Here is a 27,452-nt window from a genome sequence, read left to right on the forward strand (position 1 = left end):
GTCACAAGTAGTCGTCCTCCATACCATCTAATGAATTTGATATGCCACACTTCTTGAAAGACTTGATTACTGTTTCTGCATCAATATCATTCCAGGCTTTTATGACAAACTTGCACAAAACATCCAACTGTGGAGCACGCACGTTTCCTCCTTTTGTGAATGACTTTTCACCGCTAACCATCCACTCATTCCACTGTTCTCGAATGCGATCTTTAAATGGCTTGTTTAGGCACACATCCAGTGGCTGTACCAACGATGTCAATCCTGCAGGAATAACTGCCGCATCTGTGTTTATTCTTGCAAGCCTTTGCTTGGTGCTGGGAGTTAAATGAGCCCTGAACATATCCCACACCAGTAGACTACGTTTTTGAATAAGTCCACCTGGTCGCCTGCTCCATACATTATCAAGCCATAGCTTTACCCCTTCTTCATCCATCCAGCCTTTTTCATTCACATATACAAAACAACCAACAGGGAACTTTAGTTTCGGCATTGTTTTTCTTTTAAAAATAATCATTGGTCTCAGTTTGGAGCCATCAGCTGTGCATGCTAGTACCACTGTAAAGCTGGACTTCTCATGTCCTGTTGTTTTAATTAAAATTGTTTTTTCACCTTTTGGATGGACAGTTTTATTTCCAATCATATCAAAATTCATTGGAGTTTCATCCATATTTCTGATACTTAACGCATAGCCATGTTTCTTGCGCTCTTTTATTACATATTGATGGAAACTATTTACTTTGGCATCAAGATCTGCAGGTAATTTTTGTGCAATTTTTGTCTTTTGCCTCAGAACCAAATTATGCCTTTCCAATAATCTAGTACACCAGGATACAGTGGCCTTAAATCTGTTGCTGTGATCTGGGTTAGATTTGGCCCACTGAAGTACAAACAAACGTATTTTATTTCGTGTCACTACATAACCGTTTTGGCGATGCTCATTCACCATGTCTGCTACATGTTTTTCGAGTTCTGGCCAATGTGGGGTGCCTCTTCTTAATGCACACTTACCCCTTGGCATACTCTTTAATGCTTTTACATTTGCTTTCCAGTCCCGAACCATCTTTTCTGTTACTCCATATTGTCTTGCAGCAGCACAGTTATTATGTTTCATGGCAAAGTTTACAACTTTAAGTTTAAAACTGGCTTCATATTTCTTTCTTCTTGCTGGTGGAGCCATGATGGGGTCTTGACTGTTATATTTGTATACTATACTGTATGTACTGTTACTGTACTGTATGTATTGTTGCTGTACTGTAGAGAAAGGTAATGGGCTACGCTACGTGTAGTGGCAAGAGGGCTATTTTGTACCAGGTTTTTTTCCTTCACCCATGCAGCCTTGTCGAGATCGGCACAGCTTCATGAATCTGAGTTGCTGGCACTGACTGATGATGCTACGGGAGCGCCGACAACATTGACAGGAAGCTGTGCCGATCTAGTCAAGGCTGCATGCTGCTTAATGCTGGAACCAGCTGGTTGCTGAGCAGAGCTTCTCCCAGGCATCTAGGGGGATATTACCGACGCTCCGACTTCCCCAGCTGACCCCCACTGATGGCGAGCCCCACCGGTCTGGGGAAGTCAGAGCGTCAGTAATATCCCCCTGGATGCCTGGGGGAAGCTCCGCGCAGCAACCAGCTGGTTCCAGCATTCCAAGGCGATTCCAAGGAGGTCCACGGTGAAAGCGGGGCCACGGTCAACCTGGGCCAGCGCCTTGCACATCTGGCTCTGCGTCTCCATTATGAGAAGCTCCATGCGACTTCGCATGTCTCCACCCCAGTCGCGCAGCTCTCGCAATCCGCTCACCGGAGGAGCCATGAAGCACTTGCACCGCCTTGCCAGATCTTCTTCGTCCTCCTTTCCCCACGGCTTTTCTGGTTGTAATTGTTGCGGCTGCTGCTGCTGCTGCTGCCGCCGAGGCTGCTCCTTCATCTCTGCCCGCCGCACCAGACCCAGCCCGGCCAGCACCGCCGTGGCTCCCGCAGTCCAAGCGATGCCGATCGCTGCCACCCACCATCGCCCGAACGGGAAGAACCGCCCGGCAGCAATTCCAAGGAGCCCGAAGCTAACATCCTGGAGCAGCGCGGGCCGGCCCGGAGGCTTAAACCCCGGGAGCCCAGGTGCCGAACCCTGCACAGCAGAAAAGACATGACAGCCTTCCTTCTGCAACTGTCCGGATCGGCGCCCGGCCTTGCAGGCGAAGGGTGGGAGTGCGCAGCGCGCTTTCCTGGCTTGGCGCCGATCCGGACGGCTGCAGAAGGAACTGGGCACCGGCTGTCATGTCTTTTCTGCTGTGCAGGGTTCGGCACCTGGGCTCCCGGGGTTTAAGCTTCCGGGCCAGCCTGCGCTGATCCAGGATGTTCGCTTCAGGCTCCTTGGAATCGCTGCCGGGCAGTTCTTCCCGTTCGGGCGATGGTGGGTGGCAGCGATTGGTGTCGCTTGGACTGCAGGAGCCACGGCGGACTCCTTCCCCATGAGGTATTGCTCTGCATTTCATCACCTCTTCCAGGCTCGCAGCCACCCACCATCGCCCCAACGGGAAGAACCGCCCAGCAGCGATTCCAAGGAGCACTCATGTCTTTTCTGCTGTGCGGGGTTCGGCACCTGGGCTCCCAGGGTTTAAGCCTCCGGGCCGGCCCGCGCTGCTCCAGGATGTTCACTTCAGGCTCTTTGGAATCGCTGCCGGGCGGTTCTTCCCGTTCGGGCGATGGTGGGTGGCAGCGATCGGCATCGCTTGGACTGCGGGAGCCACGGCGGTGCTGGCCGGGCTGGGTCTGGTGCGGCGGGCGGAGATGAAGGAGCAGCCTCGGCGGCAGGAGCAGCAGCAATTACATCCAGAAAAGCCGTGGGGAAAGGAGGACGAGGAAGATCTGGCAAGGCGGTACGAGCGCTTCATGGCTCCTCTGGTGAGTGGATTGCGAGAGCTGCGCGACTGGGGCGGAGACATGCGAAGTCGCATGGAGCTTCTCATAATGGAGACGCAGAGCCAGGTGTGCAAGGCGCTGGCCCAGGTCGACCGCGGCGGGGCTTTCACCGTGGACTGCTGGGAAAGGAAGGAAGGTGACCCGAATTCCGGGGTAGAGTGGGGACGCATTCCTTTCTCGTGGGACGCGCACTGCCTGGCACCTCTTGTAGGTTGGAACTAATTCGGAGTACAGCTTCCTCTCAATGTTGCCGGCGCTCCCAAAGTGTCATTGGTCAGCGCCAGAAACCCAGATTCGGGTACCCGCGTATAAGACGACCCCCGACTTTTGAGATGATTTTCCTGGGTTAAAAAGTCATCTTATACGCCGGAAAATATGGTACATAGATGTATTTCTACTCCATTTCAGTGGTAAAGGAACTAGCCTTCAGAAAATCAAGCACCCATTACAGGCAAGAGATTTAAAGCATAGTTTGATTATTTTGTCTGAACATAATTTCTTATTCACATGTTGGGAAGAACATGTTTGCCATTCTCCAAAAGTATGGAATGCAACAAATCTCTCAAACCACTTGTTAGCAGTTGTTCTTACCTGTCATTACTGAATCTAAGCTTATCTGGAAACTAATGTAGCCAATCCACTTTCCCCTCCTTTTTTACATAATACAGTCTTATTCAGGATGCCTTGTTCTTTCAGATATATTAGCATAGTAGCTTACAGAATGCCTAGTGTTCTTATCGGACTGAGAAGGCTCAGTCAGCTCATCCCCCCCCCACACACACACAGTTTTGAACAATAACAAATTAAGAGAGCCTAGTTTGTTCTAGTGGTTAAGGCAACATGCTAGAAGTGGGAGATCATGAGTTCATGTCCCACTTTAGCTATAAAAGACAGATGGGGAACCTTATGCCAGCCAGTCTCACTAACTCATCTCAAAAGGTTGTTGCTGTAAGGAAAATAGGAGGAAGTTGTGTTGGATATAGTCACCATCTTGAATTGTTTGTAAAAATAATAAAGGCAATGAATGAATGAATGAATGAATGAATGAATGAATGAATGAATAAAATTTCCTGAAAAGCTGGTTGAGTTGTCCCATCTAGTAAGATGGCTAGAATACTACACTACTGCTACAAATATTAATCATAACACAAATAGAAGGTATTTCTCAATGCAGCTGAGAACTAATATTATAAAATTAAGTAACATTAATACAGAATTTAATTCATGTTATCTTATTTTATGTATCATGTTTACCCATTGCTTACCTAAACCTTGATTCATTGAATAGACTTATGGACTGGCTGGGCTTATTAAATGTTAGTTAAGATTATCATCTGCCCTAAAATGAACAAGAGTAAACTGTAAGATAGGCTTTCTTTCAAACTTGATTAATTAAGCCATAAATGCTAATTTGAATATAATATTGCAGTGGTATGTACTTTTGTTTTATTTGTGGCCCTTACCTTATCTAGAAGTGACTGGGTAGCTGACAAACATTAAAACCAGTAAACATTAAAAGGATAAAACAATAAGTAACAATAACAATGATATAGTATGGTATAATATGGCTGGATTTCCTAAATCAACCCAACAAATAAATGTATGGTATGGTATCCTCCTGATTGATTCCTTTTATAATATTTAAACAAATATTAAACAAAATATTGTTTCTTTTTACAAAAGAGAGCTTGCATGAAACTTCAAGGACAACTTGTAAGCCATCAAGCCACACACACACACACACACACCGGAAATAATAGAGAAGCCCAATATCCACCATAACTTTCTCCCTCAAATATTGCTTTCAAGTTACATAATTTAAAGTACACTTGCAAGTGGTATTTTAAAATTCTGTATATTGGCTGCCAATTTTCTCAATAACAACCAAGTAATAGCTCTACAAGCTACAAAGACCATATGCCATTGCTACCTGGGGAATTAGGGTAATAATAAAGGTCACTCACAGTAAATACCATCTGTTCAAAAACAAGATGGATTACAGTTTCCTGGTGACAGATACAATTGCTTATGTTCCCACTGAGAAGTAAATTGTTGCTAAGAAGTAATGATTTATTGTTTTACAAGTCATTTAGTAAATAGGTTTTACTAAGGCAAAAGGTCTCCTTTGCTCAGAATGATATCGAAAAAGAGGTAGTGGCCTACTAGAGACCTTTAATTAGAAACAGTCTAAAAACCTCAATGTATTTTATTTAAACATCTAAAAGATTATTTTGGAAAGAATTTCCCACAAGGACCATTCCCATACCATTAACCCTCTAGTGACTTCCACCTTCTTGGGGACATCACATCACAGATACAAGGCTTGTCATCATGTAGCATTTCTGCTGCAACAGCATAAAAATTAATGGATGATTCCAGAAAACCAAAGTCACTAGTAGAAATCCTGCCGCAGTCCATTTTTTACTTGTATAAAAATTAAAATTGCAAAACAGGTTTACTACACACCTAATTTATATTGAAATACATCAGCGCATAACAAAACAAATAATGGTTATCTTTTCAATTGTATCTTTTCTTCCACTATATCTTTTGTATACAGTTGTATTTAATCTCCACCACCACATGCTCTTCAAGGCACTCAGGAAAGGGAAAAATTAAGTACATGTTTAAGCAAGTTACTAGCTAATTTTATAGGCAGAATGATAGCGATTCTATATTGCCCCAAGATCATATCCAGAAAATGACATCCTTAGAAAGACATCAAGGATCCAGTTCCTTAACATAACTGAAAGAGGGCTCCAATATTTTGTGTCACTACTCCAACCTAATTATTTTGACCTGGCAGTACCTGTAGTGGCAAGTAAATGGATTTAATAACAATTTTATTCTAGTATCCCTGATCAAGCACTGTCAGGGAGCATTATGGGAATTTACATTTGATTAAACTCACCCAACCCAGCTTGCATAATTGGATCACTATCAGCACAAAATCCCAGTTTGTACCAATCAGAGCAGCCGACCATGGGACTTGAAGTTTTACAGAGCTTTGGATTCCTTTAGGGAGAAATACGATAAATTCTCTTTTTTAAAAAGGAAGTTTTTTATTCATAATACAGTTAAAAACATTGGACATGGTGTGACTTTTCTGGTTTGAACATTTCCATCAAGTTTTACCTTACAACAAATACAGTTCATTTACACTATATTAATATATACAATTTATCACAATTCAAACACATAGATTCATACATCTGTGAAAATTACAACAAAACCATTCCTATTTGTCACAGAGTACTAACATGAAAATTTTTAAACTTTTGACTTATCAATAATCCTTTGTCCCGACATTCCTCCTCCTCTCCAACCAATAATATATTTTATTCCAGATTTCAAAATATTCCGTATCACATTTATCTTTTAATTCTAGAGTCAACCTGTCCATTTCAGCACAAAGTCAGTATCTTGTTTAATACCTCTTCTTCTGTAGGGGTCTCTTTGTTTTTCCAGTTTTGCGCGAAGGCCAATCTTGCTACCGTTAAAATATGTAACATTAAATATATTGTTCCCTTGTTACATTTGTCCTTTATAATACCCAAAAGAAAAAGTTCTGGTTTTAACTCTATATTTTGAGATAATATCTCTTCCAGCCATCGTTTTATCTGGTACCAAAAATCTCTAGCTTTTGGCCACTCCCACCACATATGATTAAAAAGTCCCTGGCATTGCCTTGCATTTCCAAGACATTGGTGAAGGGTTTCTGCTCATTTTAGCTAATCTTGTGGGTGGGAGGTGCCATCTATAGAACATCTTGTATAGCTTTTCTTTATACGTGGTGATTAAATAAGTTTTCTGTTTCTTTCCCATAATTCCTGCCAATTATCTAAATCGATACTGTAACCAAAGTTTTTACTCCAAATTAACATGGTTTCTTTCACCTGTTCTTCAAACATAGTCTGTTCCAGTAAGTATTGGTATATTTTTCTTATCACCTTCTCCTCTGTTCCTAGTAAAATTTTATCTAATTCCATAGGCTCTGTCTTTATCCGCCATTCTTTTTTATCTTTCCTGTATCATGATTGGACTTGAAGGTATGCCCACTGTTTGAATTCCATTCCTTCCTCGTATAGGTCTTTCCTAGGTTTCAATTCTCCTCTTTCATTTAGTATATCCTTATATGTAATTACTCTTCCTAATTTAATAAAATTTGGATGTGTAAACATCTCCACAGTCAATTGCTAATTAGGAATTTCCATATAGTTAACGTTTAATTTTAAACCAAACATCTAATAGTGCCTGTCTAACGTAGTGCTTCTGGAAATACTGGTGAGCTTTGTGCTTTCCTTCCCAGAGAATAGCGTGCCACCTTATTTGCATGTCATGACCTTCCAGCATTAATAACCTCCTGTTTTTCAGATGTATCCAATCTCTTACCCATGCCAATGTTGCTGCTTGGTAATATTTTTCCCAATCCAGGAGGCCGAGTTCCCCCTCTTTCTTTAAGAGTCCTGTAATAGTTTTAATTTAATTCTTGGTTTTTTGCCTTGCCAGATGAATTTAAATTTAAATTTAAATTTCTGAAAAATTCCTTTTCTAATCTTTTTGGTATACATTGAAATAAAAAAAGTATTTTAGGTAGTACATTCATCTTCATTGTTGCAATTCTTCCCATAAAGGAGAGTTACAAATGTTTCCATCTATCCAGGGCCACTTTGATTTGATCAATTAATTTATCATAATTATCTCTTTTTGAGTGTGACACTCTTTTTGAGTTTGCTGTTATTTGAATTCCTAGATATCTCACTTTCTTTGTTGTCTGAATGTTTATTTTCCCAACCAATTCATTTTCTTGCAATTTGGTCATATTCTTAACTAACATTTTAGTTTTCTCCTTATTTATCCTGAAATCTGCTACTTCTCCATATTCTCCCAGTAGTTCCATTAGCCTTGCACCAGACTGTAAGGGCTCTTCAATGATAAAGATCAGATCATCTACAAATCCTGTACTTTAAAAGTTTCTTTCTTAATTTCTAAACTTTTAATTTGTTCATCTTTCTGAATTATTCTAGTCAGAACTTCTAAGGATAATACAAAAAATAACGGTGATAATGGGCATCCTTGTCTGTAAATAAATTCTTAAGTGCATTAAATTCCTCACAGTGCAGTGATCCCATAATCAAGAATAAATTTCCCATAAAAATATATAAATAAAATTATAGGAGGTATAACATGACCAATATGAAAATACTACATAGAATGCTTTAGTGGAACACATATTATTATTTTAGGTCCCATATCTAGAAATGTAAACACAGTCCAAATATATTCCTGAACTCTCATGAACACGGGCATCATTATGTGAGCCACAGATACTGTCTTATCATGCTTTGTTTTATTGATGTAGAATTACACTCTTATCACAATGTGAAACTGCAGTGATGGAAACCATAAAGTCACAATACTTCACAAGAGAATAAATATCCTTTTGTCATGACAGATGTTAGATAAAAAGTGGCCAAAGATAATCCTAAGAAAAAGAAGCAGAAAGGTCAGCAGTAACAATCAGGAGAGCGTATAGTTATATTTTGTTACTATATTTCTGTTCCAAACTTATTAATCAAAGCTAATTCACACCAAAAGTGCTTCAGAATTAGCCATGAGCAAACTGCACTATACTTGATGCTCCTTAGCAGTGCCAGAGAGTTATTATAAAGAACAGAAATTGGGAAAAGACAAAAATGAGAAAAGAGAAGCAAGTTTTTTAAAAGCACACAACATGGTAGAGCAAATCCTACTCCACTTCTTCCTTCAAGCTGTTCTTGTGGCAATATCATTTACTGCATGCTATTCTCAAACTAATGTTTTTCAATATGTATTTATAGCACTTCCTTCATATTTGTACCAGCATTTATAAATCTTGTAGCTTCCTGATTTTGCTGTTTCTGCATGTCCCTAGTTCTCTGCTAAACAATGACATGGTTTGTTTAGTTTTATATTAGCTGAGATTAGCACAGTGTATAAAATCAATTTTTGCAGTTTGTAAACTGGAATTTGGGCTTAGTGTATCGTATAAATCTAAACATTTGTATTCTTAGTACATTTGATTTTTTAAAAGTGTAGTATATGTAGTGTGGACCCAGTCTATAGCTTCCTAAGCAAACCTTAGTTAAAATAAACTCTGGTTTACCACAAAATGGAAATAATACAACTTTAGTCAATCCTTTTCTGGTTTCCTAAGCTTAGGTAATGGTTCTCATAAACATTAAATTATAGTTGCTTGTAGTTTTGTGAATCCACAAAACTTTTTGTAAACTTATCCATCTGAACATCTTACCCATTTGGCACCTTCCCTACATGCCAGAAGTACTACAGTACTCCTCAAATACTTTGTTAGACAGACTTCCCGATAATTCTAGAAATTGTGATCTCAATATAGAGGGAGAAAGCACATTGAGCAAAGTTTGTGTCAAAGTGTTACATGAAATCCAGACAACTGAACAACCATGTTTAGGCAAATCATGGTTTTTCCTATCCCATGTGCCCAACCACAACCTTCTCTCAAGATTCTTAGTGATCAGATGAAGAATGCTTTTCAGGAACCTTACCCAGAGATGGACAAAATATTATCAACAAGCGAAGACTTATATCAAAAACAACCATAGATTTCTAGGTTTAATGGTTGAAACTGACAATCAAGCAAAAGAAGGATATTTCTTGACTAGCAAAGAAAAGATGCCATGATGCTAGTAGTACCTGCCAGGTGGTTAGTTGACTAAGAAGATTCCACTTCCACCTAATAGATACAGTGGTTCCTACCTTACCCAATTTTTGTTAATTATAATGTTTAATGTTTTTATATTTTGTTTTATGATGTTGTAAGCTGCCCAAAGTTCCTTGAAAGTGAAATGGGTGGCTTATTTAATAAATAAATGCTAACACCTCTGAAAAGCTTGATGTATCAAAAATATTCATGCTACTTGCTAATTGCAAGAGAAAACACTACATATGCCTTTTTCTTTTTGTATTTCAATGGTGTTCTGAACTGAGTATGTGCATTTCTTCATCCAAGAGTTCCAGTTTTGTAATGGACAAGAAAAGACAGGTAGAGGTTCTCTTTGCAGGAGGCTGGGGATAGGTTGAAGTTATCCTTAGCAAGCAGTTAGTGTTTGCAATGGATTAAGCAGAATATATGGATGTCCCATCTCTTGAATCTGTTTTCTTTCTCTCTGTGTCATTGTGATGTTTACCAAGATGGACCCTATGAACTTACCATAAATACTGCCAAAGGCCAGAAAGTAGGAAAAGTGTTTACGCTTGATAAAGGTGATGCTGTTCAACTGTACTGCTCAGCAGATTCCAATCCACCAAACATTTATTCATGGATCCTGAAGGCAAACAACTCCATATATTCAGTACAATATGGAAGATTTCTTGAAATTGCATCTGAGAAGGTGACACAGAAAACAGAATATATATGCACTGCTTACAACAACATGACTGAAACCCATGTTGAAACCCACATCTTGGTGATAGTAATACCAAAAGGTAAGAATGAATGAATGAATGAATGAATGATAGGTATACAATAGGTATAAGTTTACAGTGTAGAGAATGCCAATTTGGGAAATGAGATGTAATACATCTGCAGAAAAACATCCTGATCTTATATGATTCCACAGGATACATATTGTTATATGTGGAATGTTCAAATTCTCTTTTCTTCAATGCATATGTAATAGTTATTGTCATTTAAGACATTTCTTACCCTTGGATATATTAAGACATTCTCTTAGAAACAGAAGCTAAGCAGAGGTTATCAAACATATTTCTTGCATGTCCCACATCTCAATATTATTTTTTATGTGCTGTAATATAGTTGCCTATTCCCCTTTAACATCACACTGTATAGTGTAGATGATGTTTGTGCCAGCATATCAAGATTTAGGATTTATCCATTTGTATTTCAGAAGTTCAAAATGGATCAACAATGATAAATCAGTTGTATATTGCTTTATAATACATTATTAAATTGAGTAGTTCAAAACCTACAAACCTCCATTGTTCGATTCCTACAGTGTCAGTCTCAGTATTGCCAATAATTAAAAATGTTAATTTCTAAATGGTCAGAGATTCCTTACCCCTTGTCTCATTCATTAGGTTCATCTAATGAAAGAAGGCAACGGCATCTAAAAGAAAGAAATAGACTAGGTCCCACCTGAAAAAGCATTTGATTTCATTTTAAATCATATTTATGAAATATAATTGATATGATTGCTTCTAATTATTTATTAAAATGCTTGCAATTTTGGGACAATTTTAAAAAATCTCTAAAGGCCCCATCCAACACTTCGGAGATTTGAAGGGAGATGCCTTGGGCATCTACAGATTGTATTGTCTCTCTCCCCACACACACATACATTTAAATAGACAGAACATACAGTCTTTCTTCCTTCTTTTTTTCTCAGTTTCTTCAATTAATACATCAGTAAACTTTGGTAGAATTATGATAGAGGTTCATCATTTTACCCCTCCTACTGTGGCATAAATACCTTGTTAACTATTTTTAAGGGGGGGGCCTTACGTTCATTTGATCTCATATCATTGCAGAAGCAACCTTTAGTCTATCTTTAGTTCTTTTGATAGTAACATTCCAGTCCTGAAGTGATTCTGTTAGTTAGCATGATGCCTTACAGCACATTTCCCAAGCTTATTTGTGTCCTGCACCACAAAACTCTGTGCCATTTGTGAATAGCAGTTGCCTATTGTATAGAGGGATTTAGTGTAATGGTACATGAAAATTTTCTTTCAAACGTGTTTAAAAAATAACAGGTTAGAACTGTATATTAGATTGAACAAGTGAATACAGAGAAACAGACAGACAGACAAATTGGTATCTCAGAGTAAAAAGGAAATGATCAAAAATAAGTTTGGCATTGGTAGAACATTTGGCAATTTTAAACAAGAGTTTTTACCATTAGGCAGACTGATTTGTCAGAAAAGGAAGCATATTGTTAGTTATTACACATGGGATATTATTTTGCTATGTGATTAGGAGTGAGAGGAACCAGTATTTTCTGTGGTATGAAAACTCAGAAAAAAATGGAACCTGGATTTAACTGACAAGCAAGCCTTGGGTGGTCCTTGGTGCTCTCCTTCTTTCTTGCAAGAAAACAACCAAGTTCAGAAAGCATCAAGGACTCCTCATTTCAACTCCGAACTACAAATATTGTCCTTTATTCGCAAGTAAAGTCTTCTTATAAGAGAAGCTGACTGTATTAAAGACTATGAGCAGCTGACATCATTTTGTTTTTATTGACATCAATTTCATTTTAAAAAAGCAAGGATTATGTAACGTTAGGAAAATTGAACCACATATCACTAATTAATGTCAAACATCTTTTGCATGACAGTTCAAATTTCTAGCAATAGTGATTTATTCCCTTCTTTTTCTCTTCGGTGTAAAAGGGAAATATGACAAAAATTGATTTTAGAAAAAGCAAAAAAACCCTAAATATTTCAGTTTAAAATTCCCTTTTATCTTAGAAAATACTTTTTTATTTTAAGTGAAATTAATCTATTCTGCTCAAGGTTTTAACCTAAAAAGAAAACTGAAATAGTGACAATGTGATTCTTTTAATTGATGACCTTTAAATGTTTACGAATTATGACTAACCGCATTATTGATTTTTCTGCTGTCAGTATTAGCAAACTTATAAAAATATTTATTTATTTTGCACTGTGAAACCTGAGATGCCAGAAACAGGTCAATCATAAATAACTGGCATCTTGTAGTATCAAGGATACTTCAACAGTAATTTGTGCATCTATGCAGAAAATATCTGTCTTTGTAAAGTAATTTTATTAAAAGTTATAAAAACAAAGATTAAAAAACTAATGCAAACTAGCATAAAGCAAAGAAGGAAAAAGAAAAAGAAATCAGAGACAAAGATAAAAGTGCAAGAAAGAAGGAAAAGGTGAAAGAAAAATACTGTGTTTCCCCGAAAATAAGATCCTGTCTTATATTTTTTTGAACCCTGAAATAAGTGATTGGCCTTATTGCCATGCGCTCTAAAGCCCAATTGGGCTTATTATCAGGGTAGAAAAGAAAAGAGATACAAAGAAATGACTTCCAATCTTCTTCACAGTAGTAAAGTACATTACAAGTAAACTTACAAATTTATCTCTTTCTCATTACACTTCTTTCTATAATCTTTTCTGTCTAGTTACCAAAATCATAAATCAAATTTTCGCTTTTCTGTTTCATGCAAATCAATTAGGGGCTTTCAGTCAGTAATAAATGAAGATACTGTTTTTTCTCTAATCTAAAGAAGTCTCAATGAATTTCTCCATGTTCATCAACCATTCCTCCACTGGAGGAGTTTACAAATTCTTTCCATCTTTGTTTATGAAATAATTTTGCTGTATCGTGTACAAAAGCCAAGCTCCATGACTTTTTTCTAACTGTACATCAGTCTCAAAAAAAAAAAAAAAGTCTGTGATATCAATTGTATATTAATCTTCAAAAATTCTCTGAATCAGTGTTTATATGAATCAGTTATAGGTCTGATTAGGTATTGCAAAGAGAGAGAAAGAGAGAAATTGGAGTTGATATAGGAGAAGCAATACTGGTATTGGGCTCGAGAGAAAACCTGTTGAGGTAGAAGTTCTCCTTCATATATGACCACAATTGGGATTGGAACTTCCATTGCTTAGCAATACAGTTGTTAACTAAACCACACCAAAGTTTAACGACCTTTTAGCCATGGTCATTAAGTGTGTTTGGCTTCTATTGACTTTTCTTGTCTGAAGTTTTCTGGGAAGGTCACAAATTGTGATCAGAACACTGCAACCATTGTAAATACATGCCTGTGTCCAAATGACCAAATTTTGATTACCTGGCTGCAAGGACGTGCAATGATCATAAGGGTGAGGATCAGTCATAAGTCACTTTTTTCAGCGCTGTTATAACTTTGAATGGTGGTTAAAGGAATGGATGTAAATCAAAGGTAACCTGTAGTACTTAAGGCATTGAACTAGAAATTGGGAGACTATGAGTACTAGTTTTGCCCTAGGCACAAAGTTAGCTGGGAGACCTTAGGCCATTCACTTTCTATCAAACTTAGGGCGAAGACAAGGTTAAGCCACTTCTCAAATCTTTCCAAGAAAATTGCAGGGACTTGTCTTGGCAATTACCAAAAATCAGAGGATGCCATTATGAACTGCTCCATTTTTCAGTATACTATATATATAGCCAGTTTGGACTATTGGTTAAATCACTGAGCTAGAACACAAGAGAACATGAGTTCAAGTCCCACCTTTGCCATAAAAGCCAGCTGGGTGACCTTGGACCAGTCAGTTCCAGCCTAAATCACCTCACAGGGATGTTATTGTAGTGAAAAGAAGAAGGAAGGTGAGTTGGATGTGTTCACTGTTTTGAGTTATTTGTAAAAATAAAGATGAATCTGGTATTATCTCATCTGTGGAATTCTTGAATAGATTCAGATGTTCAAAAATAGAAAATACAGTTATATAATGGAATAATAGAGTTGGAAGGGATCTTGGAGATCTTGAAGGTCTTGCCGAACCCTCTGCTCAAGCAGGGAACCCTAAACCATTTCTGACAAATGGTTGTACAGTCTCTTATTAAAAATGCCAGTGTTGGAACACCCACAACTTCTGGAGGCAATTTGTTCCACTGATTAATTGTTCTAACTGTCAGGAAATTTCTCCTTGGTTCTACGTTGCTTCTCTCCTTAATTAGTATCTATCCAATGTTTCTTGTCTTGCCTTCTGGTGCTTTGGAGAATAGGTTGACCCCTGTCTTCTTTGTGGCAGCCCCTTAGATACTGGAAACTGCTATCATATCACCCCAGTCCTACTTTTCATTAAACTAGACATACCCAATTCCTGCAGCTCTTTGTACATTTTAGTCCCCTAATTATCTTTGTTGCTCTTCTCTGCATTATTTCTAAAACCTTGGCATCTTTTTTATAATAATGGCAACCAAAACCGGATGCAGTTTTCCAAGTGTGTTTATGTAAAGGCATAAGGTGATATTAATGTGTGATCTTGATTCTATCCCTCTATTAATGCAGTTTAGGACTGCATTGGTTTTTTTGGCTTGGCAGCTGCAGCACACTGCTGGCTCATATTTAAGTGTTATGTCTTGTTGTTCTGTCCAGGACAGCTGTTTCCTTTCCTCCTCATAGATTCATAAAGTTGAAAGACCCTGTTTAGTCCATTAATTCCAACCCCTTGCCCAATGCAGGTACTCTTATTAAAAAGATAATCTGCAGAAGATAATCAGCAGAAGATTATCTAGCCTCTGAACAAAATCAGAGAAGGAAAGCCCACCTTTTCTCCAATCTCACTGTCAAATTCCTTCACACTGATAGAATTTTTAAAAATAGTTTATGCTTGGAATCTGTTCTCCAATGTGCTCCCTCACTTTCAGGGATTTCTACTCACATGAGATCATTTTCCTAGTAGCTTCTTTTTATTGTGCATTCTTAGTTTTAAATGCTCTGAATTTAAAGCATCCATTTTTGTCATTTATTGAACTAACTTCAGTTTAGTATTACTTTTAATTTTAAATTATGGGCCAAATTTATAAATTATTTTAACTTTATTTTTAACTGTGATGTTTGTATAGATGTTTTTTATCTGGCTGTTCACCGCCCTGAGTCCGAAAGGAGAAGGGCGGTATAGAAATTCGAATAAATAAATAAATAAAATAAATAAATAAATACTTCTAGTCAAAAGCTCCAATTTAATACGATTTTTAGTTTTTCTATTTCCACTTCCTTAACCAAAGCTTCTTTACCAGTTAGTAACAAGTCAGTCAAATCTAGCTGATTCTTTATTGCATTCTTCCCCTCTATTCAAAAAAATAGACAGTAACTTCAGTAAATTTCCAGTTGGTGATGCTTAAAGGGGGCTTCACTCCATAGGGCACTCTCTCCCCCTCCTTTTCAATATCTACATAGAACTGCTGAGTGAGGTTATCCTCCAGTTTGATGTTCAGTATGATCAGTATCTTGTCCCTCTGAAAACAACTATCTCTGACTACTTGCTCTATCTCAGTACAGAGAAAAAGTGAACTGAACATTACTTCTCTTTCTGAAGCTCCCCCCCCCCAGATTGACACCTATTTATAAAGGGCAAACGATTAATACATTTTTTCCTGCATGCCATAAAGCAGGACGGGAAGTATTATATAAAAATTTTCAAGAGACATGAATTAAACTCTTGTCTGGTGACACCTGTAGTGATAAATTATTATTTTTCTTATTCAAATAGATTAACTGCATTTGCTAATCTGGCACCTATACTAAATGTCTTTCCTCTCAACTCCATTCAATTAGTGTGAAAATAATATCTCTGAACAAATTGCTTATTCACTTTGGAAGCTTCTATGAGAAGTTTCAAAACTTGATTAACAGAACCAAAACTGGAGGCACTGGATTTTATCTCTAGCACACAGATGCCTTATCAGTGAAATAAGCAAATTTGTGAAACCATGGCTATATCTTATCTTTTTCATATTTACATTTACTAAATTAGGGATTAAATATATTTAACTAAAGATAGCCATTTTGGGAGACAAATATCATTTATTCTGGCACCAGGCAAAACGTTCTCCATGAAGAAAATATATACATAAGAGGCACCATAAATTAATTCTTGGATGTATAAGAACACACAAAAATCAATCGCTGTATTATGAACTTTCACTATGTTTTATCAGTTATATCTTTTATTCTCCAGGAAAAACCGTATCCATCAGCAAGACAGCAGAAAATGATTACTGAGCAGTTTAAGCAGCCTTATGTTTTCCTTCCCCCTTTAAGCAATTTTTAAGTATTTTTTTTAATTGCTATACAGACCTTAAATTATTATAAATCTGCTAGGTTCATGCACTCAGCTATGGTTTATTTAATAAATGGCAAGGCTCACAACATTGCTAAGCTATGATTCATAAATCACAATAATGTACCACAGTAATGAACCAAGTGTGCATAATGTAGGAATAGGATACTGGATTAGAAAATCTGATTTGAAAATTCCTTTCAGCCATGAAGCCCACTGGGTTATTTTAAGGCATCTTAATTTAATGAACATACCCGATTCATGTATCATGCTAAAACCATGCTTTACTTAAATGTGACTTATTATCAAGCTGGATGCATTGATGTATTCCACTAAACAACGAACCACAATAGGCAGTTTGCACAAAATATAGCCAAAATGCAGCTACAGTTCTCTTGCATGAATAAAGTAGAAGAGGTTGAAGAACTATAAATATTTCCTTGGTTTCATTGAAGGATATAAGCCACAGTAAATAAATACAGCCAATTTTATGTAATCAGTAAATTATAGTAAATTATAACTTAATGTGCTATATGAATCAGCAACAGAACCAAATCAAATATAATGCAATATCATTGACTCATCCCTGGTGATGTGTTAAACTGTATCCAGTTTTGGATGGATACAGTGATTGTATTTAATGCAGGGGTGAAATGCTACTAGTTCAGCCGAATCAGCAGCGATGGCAGCGGGTGGTTCGGAGAACTGGTAGTGCAAGGCTTTGCCCACCCGCCCAATCATTGTTACTTCCTTGTTTTAACCAGGAAGTATCCTGTTTTTTACCCTCTGCGCATGTGCAGAAGGGTTTGGGCATGCGTAGAGGGGCAAAGCGTGTGGCGCATGCACTTCCGAACTGGTAGGGAACATAATTCCTGATCTAAAGGTTTACATTCTACTTTCTACTAATAAATATGGTCTCTGAATTTTGCATAGAATGTAGATTGGTTTTAGTTGTTGGATATACATTTGCAATAAATTAGACATTTAAAAAATGCTTTTGGGTCCAGCACGCTGAGCTGTTGCTGGAAGTCATGTACGTGTTACAACCTCTGATAGATTCTATTTTGCTCTCCCACATTTGAATTAAAATTATTACGGGGATATTCTAAAGTTTAAAATCCTTCTTGTTTACTGCCATTTATCTCCAGTGGTCAATGAAGAATTTGTGATTAGTTTACAATTATAGTCTGTCTCAAAGAGGGATATTAACTACTGTGGATTTTTGTTTTTATTTCATTTTGTTCCTTCAAAAGCGCAGCAGTAGAAATACATAATTTCATGATTCATGCCTTTAACATTGCTAAGGGAATGATATCTGGGCTGCAAAAATCTCAACAACTATTGGTAGAAATCTCTGAAGACTTTGCTGCTAAAGAAAACTATAGTTATTTGGGGAGAATGAAAGAAAGGTGATTGAAGCAAATAAAAATGCTATTGTTTCTTCTATAGCAAGATAATCTTTGTACATTCTTTAGTCGTAAATCAGGATTTTGTCTACTTGTCTCATTTATCAAAGTCTAGTTTGTAGACTTGTTTGTCTACAAACTAGACAAGTCTAGTTTGTAGACTTGTAGACATTGCTAGCATTTCAGTTTAATTCAGAAAAAATAGCAACAAGAATTTCAATTTCCTTTTTGATACAGGAATCATATTTTTTTCTCTAGCTCCTTTTTCTGCTGTTCTATTTTTGTTCCTATTTTTCTGTTTGCCTCTCAAGTCTAAAACGAGACATCCTGCAAGAGGAGATGTCAGCAATAAACTGTGACAATGCAGTATGCTTTCTGGAAGTAACTTATATTTTGGGTTTCGTTTATGATGCTGTATAGAGCTGGCCAGTATGGCTTAAGGAACAAACCTAGTTATATTGTTAGGAATAAAGCAGCAGATTTTATAAACAACGTCACAGCATATTCATATGCTGAATAACCTAAGTTATTCAGCAACCCAACATACTCATACATTAATAGTGGTAACCTAAAATCCTCTCTGGCTGCTGTTGCAGTTTTCCTAAATAGTAGTCTACATCAATGTTTCTTAACCGTAGCAACTTTAAGATGTGTGGACTTCAATTCCCATAAATCTCCAGCCAACCAGGGATTTTTGTGCTGACGAGATCAAACATTCCATATTAGGCAGGTGCATGCCTGTATCAGAGAAAAAAACAAATCACATTATGATACAATTAGATTATGTATGAAGTCTACTGAGTGATCAAGTCCTATAGAGGTCTTTTACCATTTTTCATGTGTAATGCTTTCTCCATCTTACATTATTTTCTTCATAGTCAAACTATGGCTGTATACTTAGGCTACATCTAATTCTTTAATAATGTTCCAGTATTTGTTTTTCATTCCTATAGATTTTTAAAGAGATTTTTTTAATGTTCTCCAAGCTATTAGAAATAGGGATGAAGTATGAGCATCCCCTAATGGCCACCAACAAGTACAGCAAATGCTGTTAAGGAATGATACAATAAATCACCCTTTAATACTTTTATCTGCAAAAATGAGGACAAGGAATTTTCTGAAAGTAACAATTTCAAATACCTAAACTGGGTAAATAAAGTGATTTTCCTGTTCAAGGAGAAGAATTAGATATTTCCTTGCATGTATGTTCTTTGTCACCTCAGCTAAAGGGTAGAGCAGAATACATCCTTTTTTGCATCCCAGAGGTAAGTAGTCATTTAAGGCAATATTTAGTGTAAGGCAATTATTAAGTTCCCTGGATAAGAAATGGCTGCAGAAAGAAACTACCTACAGTATATTTCTATCATCCCTTGCTGTTCCTGTACAGTACTCAAATATCAAGTTTACCTTTATTGATTAATCAGCCATTGTCAAACAACAATGGGCATGAGTTGCAACAAAATAGAATAAAGTAAGAGAAAACGAAGAAAGAAGAGTTAAAATATAAGAAAATAAAATAGAAAATAATGTAACAAAAAATAGTATACAGAAACATGAGTACTAAAATACAAGTCAATATTTGTTTAGGTAAATCACCAGCTTTACATGCAACCAATATGTTCCATAAAATGTGTTCAGTCAGTTGAACAGTCTTGACTAAAAGTTTAGCAATTCAAATGACAACATATGTATTTGTGCTTGAAGGAATTTCGGCAATCTTTGGTGAGAGACCCAGGGTATTTCTATTTCCTAATCTCAATGAATATTGAGCCTTTGGTGAGACACTACTCCTTATTGTTTCTTCTTCCCAATCCCATAGAACAGGGCTGTCAAATTTGCAGGCCAGATGTGTCATGCGCTGGCCATGCCTACCTCCAGTATAGTAAAGGGGGGAAAGTCACAATATGTCACATGACACTGCTGTGACGACGTGAGTTTGACACCCCTGCCATAGAGAATATTCTGAAATTGTTTGAAATTAGCTGTGCAATCTCTTACATCAGAAAGTCAAGAACAAACGGAGGACCCTGATAGCTATTTGATGTTCCTTCTAGCCCAGGGCTGTCAAGCTCACGTTATGCTTGTTTTTATAAGAATGAGGGAAAGGAAGTGAAGGGAAGAAAAAAAAGAGAGAGAAAAAAAGAAAGAAAAAGAAAGAAAGAGTTAATTGTTGGTAATATAAATGTTGAGAAATTGTGCTGTATTGACCAAAGAATGGAACAAGAAATTTGACTTAATATTTTGTAACAGTTACTAAAACCAAAATAACAACTTAATAGGTATTAATTGTCCCCAACAAGTTGTCCCTTCATGTACATATTTGCAAAATGTGTGAATTTCTTTTCACCATTGTACTATAATAGGCACCCAGCTTTGAATTCCTATTGTTGGAGTATAACTGCCATCAATGGTTGACATGGGCTATTTTTACTAAGAATGATAGAACATGTGATCCAGCAATATCTGAATGTCCAACTTTGGGAGGAGATGCCATAGGAGCATCTTTAATCTATGCATAATCTAAATGAAGGGATTTATTATTAATCTAAATGAAGGGATTTATTTATGGTTTGTCTGATCAATAAGAGATACTAACTTTAGATGTTTTGGGGGTCATCTAAATCAAACCTAAGAAGCAATTTTGCATCTAATGTCTGATATATTATATATATATATATATAAAATTTAATTTAAAGAAATTTTATGTGAATTTTATACTATATGCCTATCCAGAATTATTTCACAATTAACAATCAGAGATTAATTTCTATCCTTCTCTGTTATAGGACTGGATCAGCTAGCTCAGAAAGGGAAATATTTATCCCCCCTGGCAATAATAACTGGAATTTCATTATTTTTAATAGTATCAATCTGTATTTTTGCATTATGGAAACGATTTCGGCTATATAAAGGTATGTTAAATGAAGACCTATTATCTTCAAAGTTTCTATAAATTATACTTTTAAAAAACAATTTTTATTTTCTTTGCTTTTTGTAGGAAAACAGCAGAAATCGAACAGGTAGAAAACTAAATTATTCTTTTTATATCAACTCTACATAAACGTTTATTTTTTTTAAAAAGTCTTCTCCTATATGGTATTGATACAACATGAAATTTAAAATATTTCCATTTTTTAGAAAAGCCCCCAGGACTAAAGCACGTTACCGAAAAGGACAAAATAAGTCAGGTAATACAAGCATAAAATGGAGGCATATTCATCATAAACTAGAAAGATAGATATATAAACAGGCAGAAAGATAGATAGATGACAAACAGATGGATAGAATGGGCTGTTAACCACTTTACAATATAAGCTCTAGGGATGCCAACTTAGTGACAAAATTTTCTTATCTTTATCCTTTTGAGAGAAGGGCAGGGAACAAAGGTCTGGGTTATAATTTCATAATTTTTTTAATTAAACCCTTTTTTGGAACAGGGATATGCTTGGAATTAAGAATATGCTGGAGACTAGTGTTTTATTTTGCAGCATGCCTGATTCCCAGTTTTTAAATTAATATGCAAAAAGTCAAATAGATGAGTAAGCAATTTGAAGGATACCAAGGAAAGTAAGTGCAGGGACATGGACACATACACACAAACACACATGCACAATTTCTTATAGATATGGGGACAAAATTTGTGATGGTCATACATTACTTTTTCTTTTGAAATCTAAAATTATGAAGTTTCTATGTACTTCATTTACTTTGGAACAAAATTGGTGTTTAAGGACAAATAAGGATAAATTTTGTTCACTTTTATATATTTACTCTGTGGGGAAAGTATGAACTTCTTTTCTGAACTTCTGTTTTCTTAATGTTCTACTTGGAACATCCATCATGGTCTGTAACCTCTATTCTCTTACTCAAATGTTGCAGCAATCAACTTTTTCTTAATATTTCATTGATGATATTTCATTTCATCAGCCTGAAATATAATATTGTATAACTCATCACAATTCATGTTTTTATTTAAACACCTATATTTTTAGGACATGAAAATACAGGGGAAGGAGTATACGAATTTATTGAATGTGCAGGTTCTGCAGGAACTCCATGGGTAAGTGTTTGTATAATGAAATAGACATACAGTATTTGAAGAATCAGTACTATCTGTAAAACAGGATTATAAAATAAAGTAAATTCCCCAAATTAGAATTCCTATAAATTCATGTTTTGAAAGCTTATTTTCCACTTGTATATTCAGGTTTTTCCCCCCCCGCAAGATCATAGGAGTTAAAGACCTCTCAAACTTGTGATGGTGCTGAAAGAGTACTATTTAGACTAGTCCTCAAAATTCCAAATGTTGGAGCATCCTCATGTTATTTGATTGCAATCCAAATGCTCAGCAATCTATCCAGATTTCTGACTATCATATTTCCAGCTGGTTACATGATTGTGATTTACAAGCTTCTCTGTCAGCTTCGCACAAGCAGAGTCAATATGAAACCAGCAGGAAGTTGGAAACTATGGTCATGTGAGGTCCTTGCTTAACTTTGGTATCTAGGGACTGCTGAAACTATCATCACGAGTGGGTTGATTATATGACATTATACTTTATAATTGCAATTTTTAGCAATGGAAATTCCAGTCCCAGTTACCATTGTTAAGTGAGGATTACCTGTAATTTCTATGCTTCCCAATTTATCTTCATATCAACAAACTTGTTATGTATTTTAGGCTAAAAAAATAACTGACCTAAACATCTCATTGAGATTCATAGAGTGCAAGAAGTAGTCTCCTCTGTCCTGATCCATCACTTTTACCACTCCACATTGGTTATACTTTATTTATGTTGTGGATGTTTTTACAGCTTTTATGTTTTTTAATTGCTTTATCATTTTATTATTGTGAACTACCCAAAATCACTTGATTGAGTTGGGAGACTATAGAAATTGGATGGATGGATGGATGGAATGATGGAATGATGGGCTTCTACTGTGATCTTGCTTATTTATTTAAATAAAATTATAATCTGCTTCTTTCAGCCACCAAGACGGCGTGTTACTGACTCTGATGTTGGGCAAAGTCAGAGTGTTAATGTTACAGTTTATGACGTTGTTCAGCATGTTCCTGAACAAAACCAAGAACAACAAGAGTAAGTTCATAATGCTAATATGTTAAGAAAGGTATTTGGTTTGGCCCTATAGATCTTTCAACAGTGATATCTATCTGCTTTTATCAAGTCCATCAACCTTGTTGCTGATAGTCCTCTTCTCTTGCCTTCACCTTTTCCTATACAAAAGACATGATAATACTCTTTAAATATCATAAGGACTTCCACAAAGTGAATGCTTATTCTCTGTTAACATAGGGAGAATGATTAAATGTAGTGGGTTTAAGTAACAAGAGGAATAATTTGTAACAATAATATTGTCTGAAAATACTGGTAATTACCTAGAACTAGGAATTAATTTTCCCATTTTGAAGATGTTTTAATTCTATATTTCCTACATCACAGGGAATCAATTAAACAGCATTCAAGTTCTCTTTCTCCCCCAAATACTCCGTCTCCTCCAAAGTTCTTTGCAATTTATAATATAATCTCTATGCATGTTTCTTAATTACACTGAATTAATTGGAATTTGCTGCCAAGTTCAATTATATTAGGGAAGGGAGTAAACCTTGAGAATAATGTTTTTGTTATCAAACAGCTCTTGTATACACAGCATATTCCTATATATAGCCCTGGAATAAAATAATTCTGACCTCAGAAAGTCAGGCTATATTTATACATCACCTAAATATGTTGTTTTGTTCTCATGATGACAACTTAAACTGTGTATTTGTTAAACATGTTGTTTTCTCATGATGACAACTTCAGCTGTGCATTTATTAAACATGATTTATAGCTTAGTATTATTTGTGAAGCCACTTCATCTCATTCAATCTATGATTTAGTCTATAACAATATAAAGATACATATTTTGTATCAAACTCTAGTTGATTTTTCTTCTTGATTCTAATCAGAACCAAAATAGAACACATAAGCCAGAAGTCTGATTATCACAAATATATTTGGTAATTCTGCTATTCAGGAAGGTTATTGTCTGAGATGGTATGAGGTTACAGAACAACAGATGAAGTCCATGGATTTCCTCAAATTTAATATAAAATAATTGTGCATTTTCATTCAAGATCGTAGAAGATTTCAGAATAAAAATTGTCCCAAATCTTGGGAGGTTTGATAGTGTTACTTGGGACAACTTCAGACTTCACTTATTATTGTTTGTTTTACACATATACACACACACATGTATATTCATATACATGTGTGTATAGGAAAGGGAGTTGGAAAGGGAAGGTAATTATCTTATGTTCTTAAGGCTGTGATTAAATAATACTCTTTTTCCTCTTAGTGATGCATGAAAAGGAAAATGGAAGCCAAATTACATCTGTTTCCATAGAAAACCAACAATTGCCTGCAGGAAAAAAATTCTGACATATAATACAAATGCCACCTCAAAGTTAAAAAGCAAAACATTTTTTCATGGACTGCATTTCTAACAGAAATAGCTTATGATTACTGGTTAGACTGTAAAAGTAATCGCTCCAAAGCTAGAGCAAAATGTTAAAGTGTGTTCAACTATTTTATTTTAGAATGGGGGGATTTCCCATTTTGCCTAAAGAGATTGACAGTTTCATTATTTGTTTAATGCAACCAATGTGCCTTATTGTTTTACGTAAGTCTATACTGTCTAAAAAGGAAAAACAGTGGTATGTTAGCAAGTACTAAGTGCAGTATTTTTTTTTAATAAATATCTGCTTTTTTTTTAAACACCAGCACCAGCTAAGGATTTACCTGCAATTAAAATAAGTTCCAGAACTTCAACTGATAGAGAACATATTGTAAATAGCATACTTTTCTATATCTAGGCATTTAATGTACGGAGTATAAAATATAGTACTACCAGCAGTGACTAGAGTCAACATAAAATATGACGGGGAAAGTTATGATAATCATTCTCAAATTTCCTCCAATCCCAGCTACCATGTTTCCCTGAAGACCTATCTCAAAAATAAGCCCAATCTTGATTTTTATATGTGCGTTCAAAAGCCTTACCCCCAAAATAAGCCCTAGTTATGAATCCCCCCCCCCGCCCACTCAGTTGCATGGGTAAAAATGAAGCTATGGGAGGGTAGATCTGCCCTACTTACCTTCGGACAGTTACAACCAGGCCTCACATCCCCCAACACATGCCTCACCTTGCCAGCCCATTTCATCTGTGACCACTTGCCACTGCTTGTGCGTGTCACCCCTTGTGTCACAATTGCCACAATTGTCTTAGGAATTGCAAGTCTGTTTGGGCCCTAAATGAACACAGCCGATCCACATTCTAAACATCTGATTGGTTTGCATTCATTTGTTTACTTTGAAACACTCAATATCCTTTAAAAATATTTTTTCTAAACAGCTGTCTTAAAACAACAGTGTGTGTGTTTTGCCAACATCCACCTTCATTTCAGGCCTGCCCAATAAATGAAGACCTGTGTTTTCTGAAGTTAGGTTTAAACAAGTAGGGTTAACTTTCAAGAACCATTGGGTATATGTTTTTGTGCACATCCTGCTCCTGCATTCTGGACCCTAATGTTTTAGATGTTGGTTTCTGAGCACCGGAGTGGCATTTGTAATCATGAAATCAAATCCTGGGAACTTTTACAAAACACCAGCCTTAATGGAGAACTTGACCATTTCCACAATGAATTGTTATGGTGGCTACACCTACCAGAAGGCAACCTGAACAAAATAGTTCCTCCCAATTCCTAGTCCCCCTAAATGTTATCATACAAATTCATCTTTAATATCTCCCTCCCCTCAGAGTGTTACATTTCCAAATCAAAACACTGAGTTATAGCCAGACATCATTCCTAAAATACCTATGTTATGTCCATAATATTTTTTGTAAATAAAAGTGGGAGGGGATATTTTACTTGGAAGCATGCTAGTTTCCAATGATAATAATAAAACAAAACATCTTCTTAAAAAGCCAGGTAGCTCCAGGAAACCTGCTGGGAAAAGGGAAATTATTATGTAGTCTCATGCTGCCTACTTCTTACCTTAGTGCCATCTTGAGCATAATTGAAAGATAATTTCGGTAAAGATTATTATGTTATGATTATATCCATTTTATTTTACGTGCATCAAAAATAAAATTTATATCAGAGTTTGGGTCAAAAGATTTGTCCCAAAGTAATAATGCCTATATACATACATATGTTACATAGTTATTGTGTAACAGATTAACACTCTGATTATTAAAGAGTGAAAAAAATGTGGAAATGTCTTTATGCAATAGAGTATCTAACATTAGGTTTATTTGTCTGTATTATAATATATAATATGATTTAATCAAAACCAAAGTATTATAGTTTTTATTTATATCATTTCAGGATAATGGATTATATATAAATTCATTTGCTGAGTTATAAATTTATGTTATCCATTTGACAAGATTTTGAATATAAAAAATAAAATTCTATAAATATGCAACAGTGTATATTGATTATTTTTCCTCTGGGAAAAGGGTTGTTTTGCTCACTTTTGTAATTAAAACATTTTAATCCAGTAAAGTAATTTTTCACAAACTCTTATTTAAAAATAATTGATTTTCAGATGCCATAAAATTCTTCAGTTTTTTATCTCAACAAATTAACATAAGTAGTTATTCATCTGGAAAGAATTAATGTGGCATTCTTGACAGGCACAAAGGCAGATACAGATCAACAGGCACACTGACAATACATTTTATATCGCATCCAACACATTCTGAAAAGGGCTTTAGAGTTTACATAGTTTTTAAAAAATAGATATTATAAGTGATTCTGGAAATTCATTTAAATATTAAAGGATTTGTGGAATAAATCTTAAATTGATAAATTATGTGCCATCAAATTATTTTTGACTCCTGGTGACTACTTAAATCAGAAGTCCTCAAACTACGGCCCGCGGGCCAGATATAGCCTCCTGACACAATATATCCAGCCTGTGCAGTGGTGGGATTAAACCCTGCCCCTCACCTCCTACCCACTCCTTGCATGGCTGGCTTTTCCTGCCACACTTATCGCCCCTCCTACAACCGTTGGCCTAATATATACCTTGCAGAATGCAGCTGCACTTCTGTATACTTCTGCTCATCGTTGCCCATGCACTTCTGCTTACTGCTGCTTGCAAAGATAAGGCTGAAGGGTGCGGACTGGTGGGAGAGGGTGAGCTGGCAGAGAGGTAATATCGGCAGCCGGTGGACTGGCACGCACAGGGAGAGGGGAGTGCGTGGGAGACAGGTAAATTGGAGCCCTT

The 27,452-nt window shown here is 36.3% G+C and overlaps 1 protein-coding gene and 1 long non-coding RNA gene across 3 annotated transcripts in view; one reads left to right on the forward strand and one right to left on the reverse strand.

Moving 5' to 3' along the window:
• Positions 1-26,645, forward strand: part of HEPACAM2 (HEPACAM family member 2) — a 41,816-nt gene extending 15,171 nt beyond the window's left edge. The window contains exons 5-11 of the mRNA XM_034402089.3: positions 10,131-10,424; positions 20,941-21,066; positions 21,153-21,174; positions 21,293-21,342; positions 22,147-22,214; positions 23,143-23,252; positions 24,514-26,645. Coding sequence (XP_034257980.1) covers positions 10,131-10,424; positions 20,941-21,066; positions 21,153-21,174; positions 21,293-21,342; positions 22,147-22,214; positions 23,143-23,252; positions 24,514-24,523 — 680 coding nt within the window. The 3' untranslated portion in view covers positions 24,524-26,645. The remainder of the gene's footprint in view (positions 1-10,130; positions 10,425-20,940; positions 21,067-21,152; positions 21,175-21,292; positions 21,343-22,146; positions 22,215-23,142; positions 23,253-24,513) is intronic.
• On the reverse strand, positions 10,122-25,396 carry LOC117655044 (uncharacterized). 2 transcript variants are annotated; one of them, XR_004588513.3, is made up of 3 exons: positions 25,361-25,396; positions 18,788-18,892; positions 10,122-10,322 (listed from the first exon to the last, which is right to left on the reverse strand). It is a non-coding gene; the product is annotated as an uncharacterized LOC117655044 (long non-coding RNA). The 2 variants fall into 2 exon arrangements; XR_004588512.1 differs by lacking the exon at positions 25,361-25,396 and adding an exon at positions 23,350-23,372.
• Positions 26,646-27,452: the final 807 nt, after the last annotated feature.

This window comes from Pantherophis guttatus, chromosome 4, assembly GCF_059756535.1.
Source record: "Pantherophis guttatus breed Tessera chromosome 4, ASM5975653v1, whole genome shotgun sequence".
NCBI classification, from domain to species: Eukaryota; Metazoa; Chordata; class Lepidosauria; order Squamata; family Colubridae; genus Pantherophis; species Pantherophis guttatus.